The sequence below is a fragment of the Solanum verrucosum genome, unplaced genomic scaffold (genome assembly GCF_900185275.1).
Source record: "Solanum verrucosum unplaced genomic scaffold, falcon-dt-bn FXZP01000229.1, whole genome shotgun sequence".
NCBI classification, from domain to species: domain Eukaryota; kingdom Viridiplantae; phylum Streptophyta; class Magnoliopsida; order Solanales; family Solanaceae; genus Solanum; species Solanum verrucosum.
Genome location: NW_026020011.1, coordinates 2,669,828 through 2,686,969, shown reverse-complemented (window position 1 = coordinate 2,686,969; position 17,142 = coordinate 2,669,828). Strand labels below are relative to the sequence as shown.

At 28.8% G+C, this 17,142-nt stretch overlaps 3 protein-coding genes across 3 annotated transcripts in view; 1 reads left to right on the top strand and 2 right to left on the bottom strand.

Moving 5' to 3' along the window:
- Positions 1-17,142, top strand: part of LOC125820186 (fructose-1,6-bisphosphatase, cytosolic-like) — a 128,630-nt gene that overhangs the window by 68,990 nt on the left and 42,498 nt on the right. The gene's annotated exons all lie outside the window — the stretch shown is intronic.
- LOC125820180 (UPF0496 protein At1g20180-like) lies at positions 7,078-8,851 on the bottom strand. Its single transcript, XM_049499610.1, has 2 exons — positions 8,754-8,851; positions 7,078-8,152 (listed from the first exon to the last, which is right to left on the bottom strand). Exons 1-2 carry the CDS (start codon positions 8,788-8,790, stop codon positions 7,086-7,088), a joined length of 1,104 nt encoding a protein of 367 aa, XP_049355567.1. The 5' UTR covers positions 8,791-8,851; the 3' UTR covers positions 7,078-7,085.
- On the bottom strand, positions 15,087-16,763 carry LOC125820210 (uncharacterized). The gene is made up of 2 exons (XM_049499639.1): positions 16,533-16,763; positions 15,087-15,704 (listed from the first exon to the last, which is right to left on the bottom strand). The coding sequence occupies exon 2, from the start codon at positions 15,478-15,480 to the stop codon at positions 15,103-15,105; it is 378 nt and encodes a 125-aa protein (XP_049355596.1). The 5' UTR covers positions 15,481-15,704; positions 16,533-16,763; the 3' UTR covers positions 15,087-15,102.

Below are 17,142 nucleotides of genomic sequence, written 5' to 3'. Positions count from 1 at the left end.
TACTATCGTTGATGGAATAACACTTCATATACTATTGTTGTTGTTACCAAATTAATTTTCAAAAAGTAAAAACAAAAACGCTTTTCCATTTTTGAGCAACTTTTTCAGATAACACGAAACATCAAAACAAAAGAAAATTTGACCATTAATTATGTAATCTAGTTTTTTAAGAAATGGTTAATCAGATTCATTGTTGTAATTATTACGTCACTATGATTTTTTTGGTGAAAAACTTTACATTAAAAAAGAAAAGTTTTTCTTATCATTATTGATTTGTCAAGATAACGATCATTATTACGTACAGCTAATTAGCAAAATCATTTAAAATTAGCAATTAGTCCAACAACCTCCACTCTTTCCATCCTAGCTTTGTATTAAAAGAAATAAAGATATAACTTTCATATCTTATTATATAAATAAATATGCTACTTTTTTAAAATATGAATGTAGTATGATCTTGTACCTTTATAAAGTCTTCAAATACATGATTTTATTTAAAAACACTAATTTACTTTAGAAGAAATTCAGCTTAATAATTAATTAATAAAATATGATATTCAAATATAAATGTAACTTATATTCAATTATTATATCAAACTATAAACGTTTCTAGAACTACTAGGATAAATATACTTTACTAAATATAGATTAAAAATCGAGAATCAAAACTGACAGACGTCATCAATTATATATAAGGTCAAATTGACTAACTTAATAACGTCAGAAAATGATAGGTTACTAGAAGAAAGTTGACGAACAATAAGAGTTCAAAATCTTTTTAGGAGTATTTCTCTAAAAACGAGTCCTATAATATATAAATTTAAATTAGTCAGATCTTAGTATGAATATAGTACACCAAATAAGAATATTCAAGAAGCATAAAGCTATAAAGAGATAATCACAATTAAAGATTTATAATCAGATTTTTAGCAACGTGGACTAAAGTTGCCAAAAGTAGTAAGTAAAGATAGTCAAAGCAGCCAGCAAATTTTTGATTGGATTAAAAGACTTAATTTATTAATTTCGTGATTGATTAACAAAAAAGCAATTCCCTTAAACAGGAAATTTAACACTATAATCATTAGAAATTAACAAATCATAGTAAAATAGTATAATTAGTACAAACAATCGAGGACAACATGACGGTGAAAATTGGACAATTTAATATACTTTATAATTCAAGTTTTTATATAACATATTTAAGATTAGAAAATTTTATATTTTTGTATTTACTTTTTTTAAAAACAGAATAATTATTTTAACAATTTCCTACCTTATTATCATATACGTATGAGTTAAAAAAAAGAAGCTTCAACCTCTTATTTTCAAGTTAGATAACTATATAATACAAAGAAAGTATATCAACAATACTAAAAATATGATCATATATTTATTTATAATACAAATTATATTTTTCTTTGAAATTAATTATGAGAGTCCTCTCGTCGTTGTGTGTGTTTTATTTTGTTTTGTTTTGTTTGTTGATTTACAATGATAATCTAATATAAAACAAGTTCATTTAAAAAATTGATATTTAGTTTGAGGCTCAATTTATTAATTTTATTTAAAGTAAAAAAAAATCATAATAAAAGCAAGATACTCCTTATACAAACAGATCTCAAAATGTTCATAAATTCATAGAATAATCATAAAAAGATCAAGACGACATCGAATATTGTCTTTATCAAAGAAGTAATTTCGAATATCTCGTAAACTATTTGAGATATTCATAAAGAGATCAAACATGCCAATTTTTTCTGAATAGTAAAATACTTTGAGAAGATCCACAATCAGCGAGATCAAGTCCGAATCATCCTAGTTTAAGAAATTTGTCACTAACAGTCCTCAAAATACATAGAAATTCAAAGAAAATAATCAACGAGAGAATATAATTGTACCTACACTATTTATCAATAAAATATTATTTAAAAAAAAAAAACAATATTCCTTCTACAAAATGATTTTATATATCTTAAACATAAATTTAACATTTTAGTTAAGGACGGAGGAGAAAAATACTTACTGCTCCATCGCAAATTGATCGAAAATTATTTGATGATCACACGACATAGAAAAACAAAAAAAAAAAAAAGAGAGAAAAGTGGAATAGTCATATCTTTAGGGTCCAAAATCAAAGTTCACGAACCTGGTATGCCGACAAAATTCCACGTGGCATGTTATGTGGGCCCATTACCGACATTTTAAAGAGAAATTATGAGTGATGTTTGATGTGTTGGTTTTATTAGGTGTCAACCAACACCTCTTGAGTTGTCTCAATTTGGCTACTTATGGTTAATAACACTTCTTCGTTTCGATTTATGTGATGTATTGTATGTAGTGGCAGATTCAGAATTTCGGTTAATGGGGTTAAAAAAATAACGCCTAAGATTTGATCTTGAAACCTTAAGGTGAGTTTTGAACCCCTCAACTATTAAGTCAACCTCTAATCTTACATTTAGGAGATTCAAAATCAATATATAGACATAAAAATTCTTTAAAATACCTTAAATATACCACGTAATTTTTTGTCGAGAGGATTCGGGTGAACCCCCTCGACAGCCTCTAGGTCCGCCCCTGATTGTATGTTAAATTTAAAATAAAATGGAGGATTTTTAAAATTATATAATTAAAGTTATTTCATTTTTTATGTCACATTTAACGTAATATTTTAGTGCATCATATGAGACTTGAGTAACGTTCTCCGTTAAAATCTATCAAGCTTAAATATGCCTTTTTATTTGACCTTATTTATATTTATGTGATCTTTTAATTTCAAATAAATATAAATAAAGACTTTAACTTGTATAAAGTTGAACAAATAAACATACGAGTCTATTTGTTCAATTTTATACAAATTTAATTGTCTACTTGTACACACTCAAAATTAAAGGGCATAAATATAAAATGAGACTAAGTTAAAGAACATATTTACGTATCATGTCAATCTATTACGTAGGTAGGACTATAAATTATAGCTCTCCTTTAATTTCTTCCCCAAATTGATTAGAATACATATTGTTTGGAAGTTGGAACCATGTATAAGATTGTGTTTCATATGGATGAAAACATATTTTCTCGAAAATAATTAGTGTTTTTCTCATGTTAAATTGGACAATTCTTTTAGAATTTAGCAAAACAAGTTTCTTAAAAATGAGTAAACTAACTTTTATGATAGAAGTAGGAAACACAAGTTTCATAAGTGACATTCTAAGTTCATTGTTTATTCTCAATCCATCTGACGCTCCCAACTCCCAATCTTGACATTATAAGTTTCATAAGTGATTCGTAGGTTATTACACAATGCACATAAAGTATTCAGCATCGAGTGCTCCCCCAACAAAGATTATAATAGCTATGGATTATTCTTAGATTTCAAAATAATAATACTATAATGATTAAAAAAAAAAAACTTGAAGAAGAAAAGCGTGGTACATATGCCTTTGAAATAGTCGACATAGTTTGGTTATGACTTAGGAGGAGTTGGTGAAACTCATCGATCAAACAAAAATTGGAAAAAAAATTATAAATCGAAAAATTAAGAGAGATCGAGAGGAAATGAGATGTCTTGATCACTTACGAATTGAATTATTCTTTTTATCATTTTCAATTAAAAATATCTTATAAAAAAATTGTAGGTAGTATGACCAATTCTTCCAAAAAGAAAAAAAGAAAAAGAGAGCAATGAATGTATTCATATACAAGTCTTGACAGCTTCAAATAAAAACCATTTCCAAAATTACATGTTGTTAGGTCTATTCAAAAACTTTTTATTACTACAAAATTATGAAAAACCAACGTCATCTATTGGTTATTTTCCAGCTAGGACGGAGCTAGTATACTAATTATCGATCGAATTCAGTAACTTTGATTAAAATTTAAAATTTTATATTTTTTCTAAAAAAAATGTTAAATATGAATAAATTATTAATTTAGAACTCAATAATTCAAATGAACTGGAATACTAAATGCATAAACTTCAAATTTTGATTTCACTTCTATTTTCCGGTCATGTCTTTTAAAAATATAACCAACATTATTTTTAAAAGATTTCTTATTCAAAAGAATTTAAAAGATTACCGAAGTTGCTTTAATTAAATGAGAGAGAGAGAAAAATAGGCAAAATTATCACAAAGAATGTGGTGCAGCGTATGGAGCTGCTCTTTTCTTAATTAGAGATCGCGAATTTAAGTATTGAGTCTAAAAAAATTCTCAATATATTTTCTCAACCATACTCAACGCAAGTACCGAACATCAAATAAATAAAATAAAGTAGGCAGAATTGATCAAAGTTTTGTTTTCTTCTAAGAATAGAAAGGATATATGCCTATATGGAATCCAAAATTTATACAGTATCAATTATTTCACGATACGAAAAAGATGCCATATTGCCACATTGTAGAAAGATGACATCAACATATTCAACATTATTTAGTAACATTTTATAAATTATTTTTATATTTTATAAGAATTTAATTTATCTAACTATTTAAATTTAAATTTTTGATTTGATTTTTTCTGTACTAAATCAAAATTCTAGTCACCACCTTAATTAATATTTGTGGTGTATAAATTAGTGTACAATCTTGAAAGCTAATATGGGGGCGGGGGGCGGGGAATTATAAGACGAGGAATGGAATCGTCTCACCAATAAGGTGAAAATTTAGATAGTTAATGAACTAAGCTATTAAGTTTCTTCATCAAAATATATCCTAATATATATATATATGTGTTCACATATATTTATATAGTTATGATATACTCCCTCTATCCCTAGTTACTTGTCTACTTTTTCTTTTTTAGTTGTCCATAATTACTTATTCATTTTTCCTTTGGGCAAAGGGTCAAATATACCCCTGTACTATTAGAAATAGTTTAAATATACCCCTCGTTATACTTTCGGGCCAAATATACCCCTCTCATCATACTTTGACACAAATGTACCCTTAATTTTAACGGAAGGACACATGTCAAGCTCAAAATAAAATGACCCGCCCCAATTCTAAATACCTATTATTTTTTTTTGAAACCCACCCGTTTAATTGGATCCAATCAATTTTATTTTCATCTTCTTCTTCTTCTTTTTTCAATACCCAAACCTTCAAAAGCTTGTACTTTTACAATTTACAGTGGGTTTCATTTTCTTTTTTTTCCAGATTTTGCACTACTTTTTTCATTTGATTATTTGTTTGTTGGATAGTAACAAAGACGATCCTGAATTTGATGATTGTCATATGGTTATTCATATAATCATTGAATTTGAATGTGAAAATATTATACACAAATAAAGTTTACTATTGAGAAGCTTTGAAAGAGCTTTACTGGTATGCTTACCCATGATACCTGCTCCTTTTCATTAAAATTTGACTTTGTTGTCGTTTAAGGTTAATGTCCTGCTCATGGCAAGATCAAACTATGAAGGAATGAATCTAGCTAATGAAAATAAATGCCCTTTTTGAAGGTTTGGGTATTGAAAAAAGAAGAAATGAAAATAAAATGAATTGGGTCCAGTTAAACGGGTGGGTTTCAACAAAAAAAATTAGGGTATTTAGAATTGGGGTAGGTCATTTTTTTAAGCTTGACTTGTGTCCTTCTGTTAAAGTTAAGGGCAAATTTGTGTCAAAGTATGATGAGAGGGGTATATTTAAATCGAAAGTATAACATGAGGGGTATATTTGGCCCGAAAGTATAACGAGGGGTATATTTAAACTATTTCTAATAGTACAGGTGCATATTTAACCCTTTGCCCTTTTCCTTTTTTAGTTGTCTCTAATTACTTGTCCATTTTGACAAATCAAGAAAGGACAATTTTTTTTACCTATTATACTCTCGATGAATTACATTGAAAAGGTAAAACTTTTTGAAATTCTTAAGTTTTTAATTCATCCGCTTTATAAAATTAATAAGGGTAAAATGGTAAACTCACTATGTCAATCATTGTTTCTTAATAGGTGTGCAAATTCAAAAGTGGACAAATAATTAGGGACAGAGGGAGTATTAATATAAAAAATTCTCTAAATACACAACTTATTTTACCATATTCTCTAAAATGTACTACCATTTGATTTATTTTTTTACAAAAATCTATACTCTCTCTTATTCTCGAATACATCACTTTATGTGATGTATCGATCAGATAGATCACTTTACGCTATGTATCGGTCGGATACATCACTTTACGCAATGTATCGAGACGTATGTAATGTATCGAGATGTATTTGAAATTGAGACGTGTATCGGGACGTTTAGCTATGTATGCGAAACCGGAACGCACTGTATCAGGACATTTTGGAATGTATCCAGATTCCGTCAAATTTAAAGGATTTTTATAATTTGAAAAAGAGTAGGAATAAGATGTAATTAGCTGTTAACAATATGAAAATTGTGTAAAATTTTCATATGATCCATTGTAAATATCGAGTACAAATAAATTCTTGCCAAAATGAACAAGGCTATACCTTTAGGTTGTTTGGTTATTGGAAGCAATTGCCTAGCAGAAAAGATTAGTCTACATGGGCATGATACTTGGGATCCACTTCTATGACCCACTACACTAGGCCCATATGAGCCCATAATGGAACTAAGGTAACAAAATAAATGGCATAGTTGTTCTTGTCGGAAGGGTAGGACTACTATACTATATGGTAAAGATTCTTCACATTTAGACTAAGGTAAAATCGCAGAGTCGATCTTCTCTTTTCAAAGTTAGATTATATAGAATCAGAATAATAGACTGATTAGTCTTTATACTATATTTGTGGGTTTTTGACGTCTATATATAACTTCCAATTGATATTGACATAATTTTTTAATATAATTGTTACTGAAGTCCAAAAAAATATAAGATGAAGAATCGAACATTCACTGACAAGGTAAAGTTTTTGAAAACTAACTAGATATATAATAGGAGATTCTGAAAATTATCCTCCTAATTTCACACTTGAAATATATATTCTTTTAGTCATGAAACAATGATCTAAATTTTAATTAAATAAGCTAAGTACATGCATAAAGACTTACATTTACAAATCAAACAATATACACATACACAATATACAAGTCTAATATTGACTCTCACTATTGATTTTTCACTCACAAGATTTTCCAATTTCATTAATCACCAAATTTCTAGCTCTATTAATAGTTAAAAGACATAAATAAACATGTTCTTCAAGCTCTTCCACTTGTTTCCTAAATCCAACATTACTCTTTTTCAACTCCTTCAACACTTTCAATGAAATACTATCTTCCGTTCTATCCAAACACAACCTTATCATTGCCTTATTATGTTCAATTTCGTCATGCAATCGATCCACGAGCCTACTCATCGTATCGAAATCCCTGTTCAAAATATATGTACCTTTTGCCGCTACATCAAGTTGTGCTCCAATTTTGCTTAGGAATCCACATTTCAAGAATCGTAGACGATTCGTGAATTTATTAATTTTCGATCGCTTTAAGGGTATAATGGTCAAAATTGCTGGCCCCATTATAAGTGCAGCTAGTGTATGTGCTGCTAGTACCACGGCTGCAACAGCTACTAGTCCACATGTTGTTGTCACAAATACCCCTGAAACCTTATTTACACATTTAATAAATTTTATTTTCCTAGTTACTTTTTTCCTCTTTAAACTCAAACGTTGCAAAATCGACGAATATTCATCGTTGATTCGCGTAAAATCTTGTTTTTTGAGGTCGGAAAATGGGTTGTTATGGATAATATAAGATCTTAGCTCTAGTATAAGGTGAGAGGAAAAATTATTATCGATCGATTCGAGGATTTGTTCAACGAAATCATAGTCATTTTGGACTTGGTTTATTGTTTTGAGAAGGTGGCTACAAAATTTTGAGGCTTTTGCACTAATATTGAAGTAATTTGAAAGAAGGGGTTTGAGATTATATTTTTTTGGAAAAATATTAGTTGATTCAAGAATATTTGTTATTGTTTCTTGGCCTGGCTCAAGAAGTATATCTGAAAATAATGAATATTGAGAATTGGGTGATAATGGTTGATTAATATTATTGTTATTATTATTTACCAGTAGGTCATGAGCTTTCATAAAAAATTCACCATATGATTTTGTTCTTAATGCACCTTGGTACTCTTCATTGACATTGAGGCTCCTTCTAGCCTCTCTCATCATGGTCTTCGTATCTGAAAATAAAATTTACATATTTAAAAACTATATAAAAAAGTCTAATAAATTAATTCAATATATATTTTACTATAGTTTTAATTTCTAATTTACCTCACATGGAGTGTGAACATAAAATTTTCATAGTATAAGATATAAAATATAAGAAGTGTATATGAAAATGAGTCATATTATAGAAGTGTTTAATGTAATTAACTCCTAATTTAATAAGAAGCTAGCTAACCATATGTATTTCAATTATTTAGTATTCCCTCATCCCATTTCAATTGCCATTTTAGCCCCAAAAATTATCTCAAAATAAATATCGTTTTTGAAATTCAAGACTAAAGTTGGCAACTATTTTCAACTATATATACCTTAACATTAAAGAAGTACGCTAATTTTTTAATATTGCTCAATTCTAAAAAAAATATCTAATAAATTAAAGTAACTTACTTGTATTATTTCTTCTTCTTAATGAACTTGAATATTATTTAAAACGACAGTTAAAATAGGATAGAGAGAGTACAAATTTCACTTTTTCAAGAAACTCATGAAAACTAATTGCTTTAACAATTGGAAGTTCAAAAGACTAGTAATATAATCATATGTTTAACTTACCTTTGATGGTTTTACAAGCTTTGTCTTCTTCACCCATATCTTGAAACTCTTCAATAAATTATTAAAGCCTATAGATGGATGGATATAATAAATTGTTTTTTAATTAGAAGTCTAAGTTGCTTCCATGCACTAATGAAATATATATATATATATATAGTAGTAATAAAAAGAGTTTGTGGTGTATCACTCCAAAAAAATGTGTATCACATTAAGACTTTATAAGAAGCAATGAAATTAAGATGATGAGAGAGGGCTAAAAAAATAATTAAAATCCTAAGTTGTGTGGTAGAGTTGTGAACCTTTTAAAACCACTTATAATAAGATTTATAATTTTAAATATTGTATCTTACGTTATCCCTTTATGGTTATAAACTTTACACATTCATTCATAACAAAGAAAGAGTGTTTTTTGTGCGGAGATTTTGTTTTGTAGTTCTTTATAAATTTATTTTTAGTTTAATATATATCAGTTTTTAGGAGAAATTTTAATTTTTATGACACAAGATTTTTTTTTCTTTTTAGATTCAATTTGTAAGTAGTTATAACAGATCAGTTTGTCAAAAGAAATAACTTGTGCCATATATTTGCTAGGGTTGAGGCTAATATGGGTTAATAAGAGGTGTGTTCTTGAAATTAATTAAAGTTAAGCTAACCTTATCTCTCACAACTTTATTTTCACGGTTATATGCCTTTTTTGCATGATTTATGTATAAAAAGTAAATGCTTTATATATATATATACTTGAATAAATTAAATGGTGCATGAATCATGCTACATAACAAAACTGAAAAAAATAAATTAAGCAACTTGGGAGAATTAATAGTGTGAAAGATAGATTAATAAAAATAGGCTAATGAGTGGACCTCAAGCAATATTAATATATCGATGAGAAATTACATAAATTGAGAAAGAGGCCACAACAACTCCATCACATACATTTTTTGAAGTTTTTTTCATTCGATGTTTGAATACTGCACCACATCCTTTAATGATAAATCCATCGATTTGGCTAAGTCTTTATCGAACTTAAATAACTAATAATTCACTAGCTAAAGGCCGTAGCATCAATAATATCACGCGTTGTCATCAGATAACAAAGTTGATTTTGCGCCGCCCTCCCAACTCAACTTACTTAAGTTAGGCTGGCAGAACAATTTTGTTAAGCAACTTCACTTAACAGAACTAATTTTCTTGAAATGCATAAATTAACACATGTCTTCCACTACGTAATTAAGAAAATAACAATATGATCAGATTGTTACTATAAGGAATTAATGGTGTAAATATTTTATAGTGCATTATTATTAATTAATATCACTTATTTTTTAAGAAAGACAATTTTTGTGGAAAAGAAATTCCTTTTTGGGCCAAACACACCCTAATAGAAAGTTAAAAATACTCCATAGAATTGTGTATACATAAAAGGTTCAAATTGTTGATGACTATTGACTAGTATATATTTTTTTAATTTGATGGTCGATATTTCTTTCTTTTGAGTCTGATTAATTCATATTTACATTAGAATATCTCATTTTGAGCGTAAAACATTCTTTATTAAGAACGATTTTACATTCGAAAATTTAAATTCAAAATCTTAAATTCAATTAATGAGTACTTACCGCTGTATCAGTATCAATAATATTTATCTCTAGATCCTGTTGAGTTTTGCCTACCTAGCTAGTGTCCCATACATCCTATTAATTTCTCTGTGTTTTCTTCTTTTACTCCACCTTTTAAAGGAAGGGGGTTATGACACGTGTAACTTCCCCACAACTAATTAATAGAATTAGGTAGGCTTTGAAAAAACCTAACACAACTGTTTCTTGCAAAAAAAATTTCCTTAAATATAATCCAATCATACTAAATTAACTAACTAATTATGTCTAGCTTCAACATATCGTGGATTCAAGTTTCTTAGTGGTCCTTATCAAAATGAATTTTCACATATTAAAAAAATTCTGAATGTGATGGGAGTGTTAAGAATAAGATAAAATAAATTGTTATATTAATATTATATTTTTAAAGATAGAAGTATAAAAAATACTCCTAAATTTGACGTAAATTATTAATTTCATTTCCGAATTATTTACAGCCTTAAAAACACCCTTTACTTGACTAATTGAAGTTACATATACCCCTGAAACTTTAGTAAAATGCCCCTGAATTCTCGTCAAGTTTATGGGTGTTTTCAACACTTTTCTCGATTTTTATTAAGAATTTCATCCTCTTACAAAAGTTTGAGACCACTTGTTATGTCATGTTGCATATCAGGAGTGTATTAGGGGTATATCTAAGTTTAGTTAGTCAAGAATATGAGTGTTTTTAAGGCTGTCAATAGTTCGAGGATGAAACTAATAATTTACGCCAAGTTTAGGAGTGTTTTTGATACTTCTCTCTATTTTTAAATGAAATAATCACTCAACGCAATATAAAGTAATGGCAAACATAAGTTGGTGATTGGTGACGGAGGCTTAATTAAATTAAAGATGTATATAATTAATTTACTCAATATTTTTTGAATTTTATAGTCTTAACTCTTATACATGATATATAAGATGTTAGGTATAATGAAGACGAATTTAGAATTTGAAATTTATAAATTCTTATAGCGAACTCAATTGCAAATTAATATGTATAACCACGATAACTATGCTCTATCCATTTCAAATAGTTTGTCCTTCTTTCTTTTTAGTCCATTTTAAAAAATAAAAAAATATTTTTGTATTTTTATTCAATTTTTTACGTGACATATTTAAAATTATAAGATTCAATAATATTTTAATATTATTAATATATTTTTAATTTAAAATTATAAAATTCATAATTTTTACTTGCAAATTAAAATATGACAAATATATTGAAACGAAGGAGTATATTAATATGGCAAAAATTAGTGGATTTGTATGAACCCCTAAATATGGCGGCAGTTGAAACTGCAATATTACTACTTTTGTTACAAAACTTGAACCAAAAAATGAAAACTAATTATGACGTTTTCATAAGATTCTAAAACCTAACAAAAGGCCAAAAAAAGAGGAAAAATAAAAAAGTACATAGTTTTTATAAAATCAGGCTTTATTCATGTATAATACTAACGTCTTTAAGTAATTTAGGTACTATTTGTTAACAGTTGCAATAATATATATAGTTGTAACGTCTAAGAATATTTTTTATTAATGTATATCTACACGTACAACTATACCTTATATCTTATCTTGGGAATCTTATAATGTACTTTATGATTATCTTATCTGAATTTTCATCATATAATGTACTTATTGATCCAAACGAAATGTGTTTTATCATTATTATATTGCGAAGTCAAAATTTTTATTGAGGAAATGTAAAATCTAAAAAAGTAAATATAAAATAAAATAAAATTCAACATGTAATATATACACAAAAAAAGTTGATGTATCAACATAATGTATTTTTTGATAAAGAGGTATCGATTAACTCTCCTTAAACAAAGACAATTCTGCCTCCTTGCGACTATAAACTTTGATATTTAGTCGGTAACACAAGTTAAGATCTATACACTAACAATATAAATGCCATTTAATTTTTATAATTAGGTCATAATTTAAATAATTGAATTACTTTTCAATAAATGTCTTAACTAATTAAATTATAATCGTAAATCTTCTGATATATATAACTTAAATTCATTTCAAGTTTCGCGGCACAATTTTAGCTTGTTCCGCTTTTTTAAGAACATGTAAATGACAAATTTAATTACGTAAGAAGCCAAGTTGAAAAGTTCAGGAAAAATGATGTTATTTTAATGATCTCGTGGGACCTAAATCTCATTAAAGTTGGGGAAAATTACGTGGCTTAGCTAACTCAGTTTTTAAATTATTTTTTATAATAATAGTTTTTTTCTCTATATATATTGTATAGCAATAATTTGAAATTTTATAGCAACTATGTGTGAATATACTTATTTTCACAAATACAATTAGATAGAGATATTGTTTACGTGCGAATACACATATTATACACGTAAATATGATACATTTAATTATTATTATTATTATTACTATGCATATAAATATAATCTACTTCACATAAAAATATTATATACATGCGAATATTATCATGCATATAAATACAATATATTTTACTATAATAATGAATGCAAGTATAATATACATAGCACTATATATTTATGAAATCTAAACACAAATAGCATTATATGTATGTTTTTTTTCCTTTTAAGTTATTGTATCGACCGTCACATGTTAATGTTCTTCTAAGGGATAATTACCTTTTTGGTTCTACGTACCTGAGAAAATTAAGGAATAATTATTTAATTATACAAATATTCTTGTCATATTTACTAATTCTTTAACTAATTAATAATTCATATCAAGTTTCAAACCATATACATTTAAAATACATATATTTTTGCTACCAGATACACTCTAAAATACAAATGCATAGGGAGAGACACGGGCGAGAGAGGAGAGGATGGGCGAAATACGAGGGAGGTGAGCGAGAGACTTAGATACATGTGAATCACACTATATACATGTATCTGGAATATTAGACACTTTATGAGACACAAATACAAAGGGAGAGAGGCGAGTGAGACAGAAGAGAGGCGAGCGAGAAATTCAGATATATGCAAATTTACTTGGATATAGTGTCTCTGGAACAAATTACACCTAATTATCACCCACTTGTATATGAGATACATGTATCTGGATGCGTCAAATACATGTATTTGAGGATCGAAATCTGGCACGAGTGATAATTTCTAAAACTCACGGGAAGACACGTAATTAGGCCTAAACTAGTGAAATTTGTGTTGTTTGTCCTAAAAATAATGTATAACGTGCAAAAAATATATATCTAATGAGAGATGGCAATAAAATATTCAATAACAATTTTTTTATTTAGAAAAATCACATAAAACAAATAGTGCATATTAATAAGTCGTAATAGAAATTATGATAATTTAAAAGTATTAAGGTATGCTAAAATAAATTTAATAATAAGTATTAATTATATGACTAGATATTTAAAAGAATAAAATTATATTACGTATTTTAATTGTCTAAACCTATATGTAATGAAACAATGGAGCATCTTCTATTTAAATGTGAGGTATCTAAAATCATTTAGAAGAAAGTACTACTGTCGCAAACCATCCCTCTTGGGAACACGGTGTGGCAAAGGGAGATACACTGGACAATTAGAAATTGTAAACCATCCTTCTTGAACTTTATTTAAGCTACTAATATCTATGAGCTATAAAACTTACTAGACTATTCAAAATTCTAAATTAAAATTTAAAATAATATGTTAAAAGATAAACCTATGGAAAAGTTTTTAAAATATTTATAAATTATATCACTGTTATTTTTATAGTAAAATACTTTTAAAAATTATATTCATATCATATTGATTTGATTCGATTTGATTTTTTTTAGTTAAAATCAAATTAAACTAAATTAATTATGATCAAGTTCTATTTTTCCACACCAAACATTTAAATAAGGGAAAAATGACAAATATACCCCCGAACTATCGTAAATGGTATGCAAATACCCTCCATCATACTTTTGGGACATTGGTGCCCTTGTCATCCAAAAAACTAGAGCATATATACATTTTATACTAACGGACATACACGTGTCATAATCTTATCCACCGACCCGACATTTATTAAATATCGGATTGACGGATAAGATTGTGCCACGTGTCCTTATTTAGTCTTATGTTAGAGTGAAGGACATATATGCTCTAATTTTTGGACAGCAAAAGCACCAATGTCCCAAAAGTATGACGGAGAATATCTGCATACCATTTACGATAGTTCGAAGGTATATTTGTCCTTTTTCCCTTTAAATAAATCCAAAATTTGTCTTCCGTTAATTTTGTTGCTCCCCGAGTTCATTTACTAGCCAAGTAATTTGGCTAATAATCTTAGAAATGTATAATTGATTGTAGTCATTCTTCAATCATCATTGTTGTGTATATCTAAACCATTTCTAATAATATACGGATATATTTGACCTATTGAAGAAACAAGAATATTATTGATAAACAATGACTACAATTTTATTCCTCCCTTAATTCTTCTCTTCTATGATTTCTCCGTGATTTGAGAGTCGTCAGTAACGTATATGATATATCTCGAACCAGTATGATTTGGACTTGATCTCCATGAAGGATTTTCTTGAAATATTTGATTGTGAAGAAGAGTCTGGCATATCTTGATCTCTTTACGAATACCCCAAGAATTTATGTGATATTCGAGATCTCACAATAAATTGAATACTAGAAAAGAACATAATAATTCTTGAAAGTTACATGTATACATGTATAACAAATGTTCTTTGTCTTAATCTTTTCTTTTTCCAGGTTGCTTCTTTTTTCTCATAAAAAGAATCACAAAGACAACTACAGATAACATTACAGCTGATCCAACAATAACAGGAACACATACCTTGCTCCTCTTAGGCAGTTTATCTTCCTCTTTTTCACAAACTTCATCATCTTTCAAATTTCTACATTCAACTTTATCATCACCTATTTTGGTTTCCCTTCTGGGCAATTCATCATTAGCACCATGTTGTTCGATTAGTCCTTTTCGATATGCAGTTACTGAATCAGCTGCTCCTTCGTCTTCTTGAAATCTCGCTCTTTTAAGAACTGTATAAGGCAAATTCTCTGAGCTGGTCTGTGTAACAAGCTCTGGCTCCTTCATTCTCTTTGGCATGGTAATAGTCAGGTTGGAGGTTTCCTCATTGAAGTTAGTTATAATTTCGTCCACGATTACCCCTTCTGGAATCTTGAAAGATTCTGTAAATCTTCTAATTTGTACACCTTTCTTGATCACTTCACTCCCGATCGTTACAGTTTCTTGGACCGGCTTCTCACATGTTACCACCAGTTTAGTCTTGTCCTCATTAAGATCAACCTTTACGCTTCCTCGCGTATAACCTACACAATATTTTCCACAATCAAATAAAAATAACCAATGTAAACTTTCGAGCAAATGCTATTGAGTTCAGCAGAACCCGTATTTAGGCTTCTACCTCTGCCCCTGTAGTAACCAAATACCAGGAAACGACATTCTCATAGAATAAGTCAAACATACTAGAGATAACCTTTCAAATGAGCAGTGATGACGAACAAAGTGTTTGTTTCTGTAGACTGGAAAGCAAGGCCAGCTCGATCTTTCGGAAACTGAAAGAATTCACTGGAGTTGAATTCATCTGAAACTCTTGCTACCTTGGATCTCAATTCCGTATCCATTTTTGATGATTGTTGGGGGAAACTTGATTGAGCAAGTTAAAATACTAATTTAAAGTCAAGAACTAACAAAAGCATATGCTAGACTAGAGAGAAAAGCACAAATGCTTTGCTTCATAACCAATTATACTTTGGTTTATGAGGTCACAAGGACGAAAGTCTTCTTACAAAGTTTTGTCCAAGTTCACCTTCAAACAAGATTTTGCGTTTGATTCCAAACACATGAATACATTGTTAAACATTAGAATTGGATCCTGATTTAAATGGAACAATAGTTTACCGAGTTTAACTTATGCACCTACAGGCTACAATATAAAGGATTTTTACACTATCAATGTAACGTGTTGTTTGTTCACAATAATGTAACCAAAAAGACATCTCTTATAAACGATAGCAGCTGAGATTGAGACGTGGCTCAAGACATAAACGTACAAAAACTTGTTATATATAATAATATATCTTGTGCAATAGATAAGCAAGCACATGCAGGCAAATTAGTGAGAAATTAGTCATTACCTGAAGATGCTTTTCTTTGACTAGAATTAACTTTGTGGCTACCATTATCGAAACTTTTGACTCGGTCAACAAGAAAGCCACAACTTTGACCAATATCTTGAGACCACAACTTCCTTTCAGCTCACATGATGAGAATTGTTTAATACTAACCTGAAAGATCAGACAATTTCAAGTAGAAAACAAGAACTTCTTCAGATAGTCATTGGTCAAGAAAACCTTATAATAAGTCATTAACAAAGTTCTGCTATTGACCGCGAAGACAGTCAATGACAAAGCCAGCACTCCTGTCAGAGAAGGACAACCGAGTGCACTAAACTCCCGCGATGCACGGAGTTCAGGAAAGGACCAGATCACAAGGGTCTATTGTCCGCGGCTTTACCCTGCATTTCTGCAACAGGTTGTTTCTACGGCTCGAACCCGTGACCACCTGGTCACGTGAAAACTGAAAACAACTTTACCGGTTACACCAAGGCTCCCGTACAGAGGAAAAGAACATTGGTCCAGAATCCATAGATCAAGATCTTAAGATTCCAGAAAGGGTATTTTCCGACTTCCAAGTTAAGAGAAAATGAGAACCAAAAAACAAAATGTTATCCCCTGGAACAAGAGA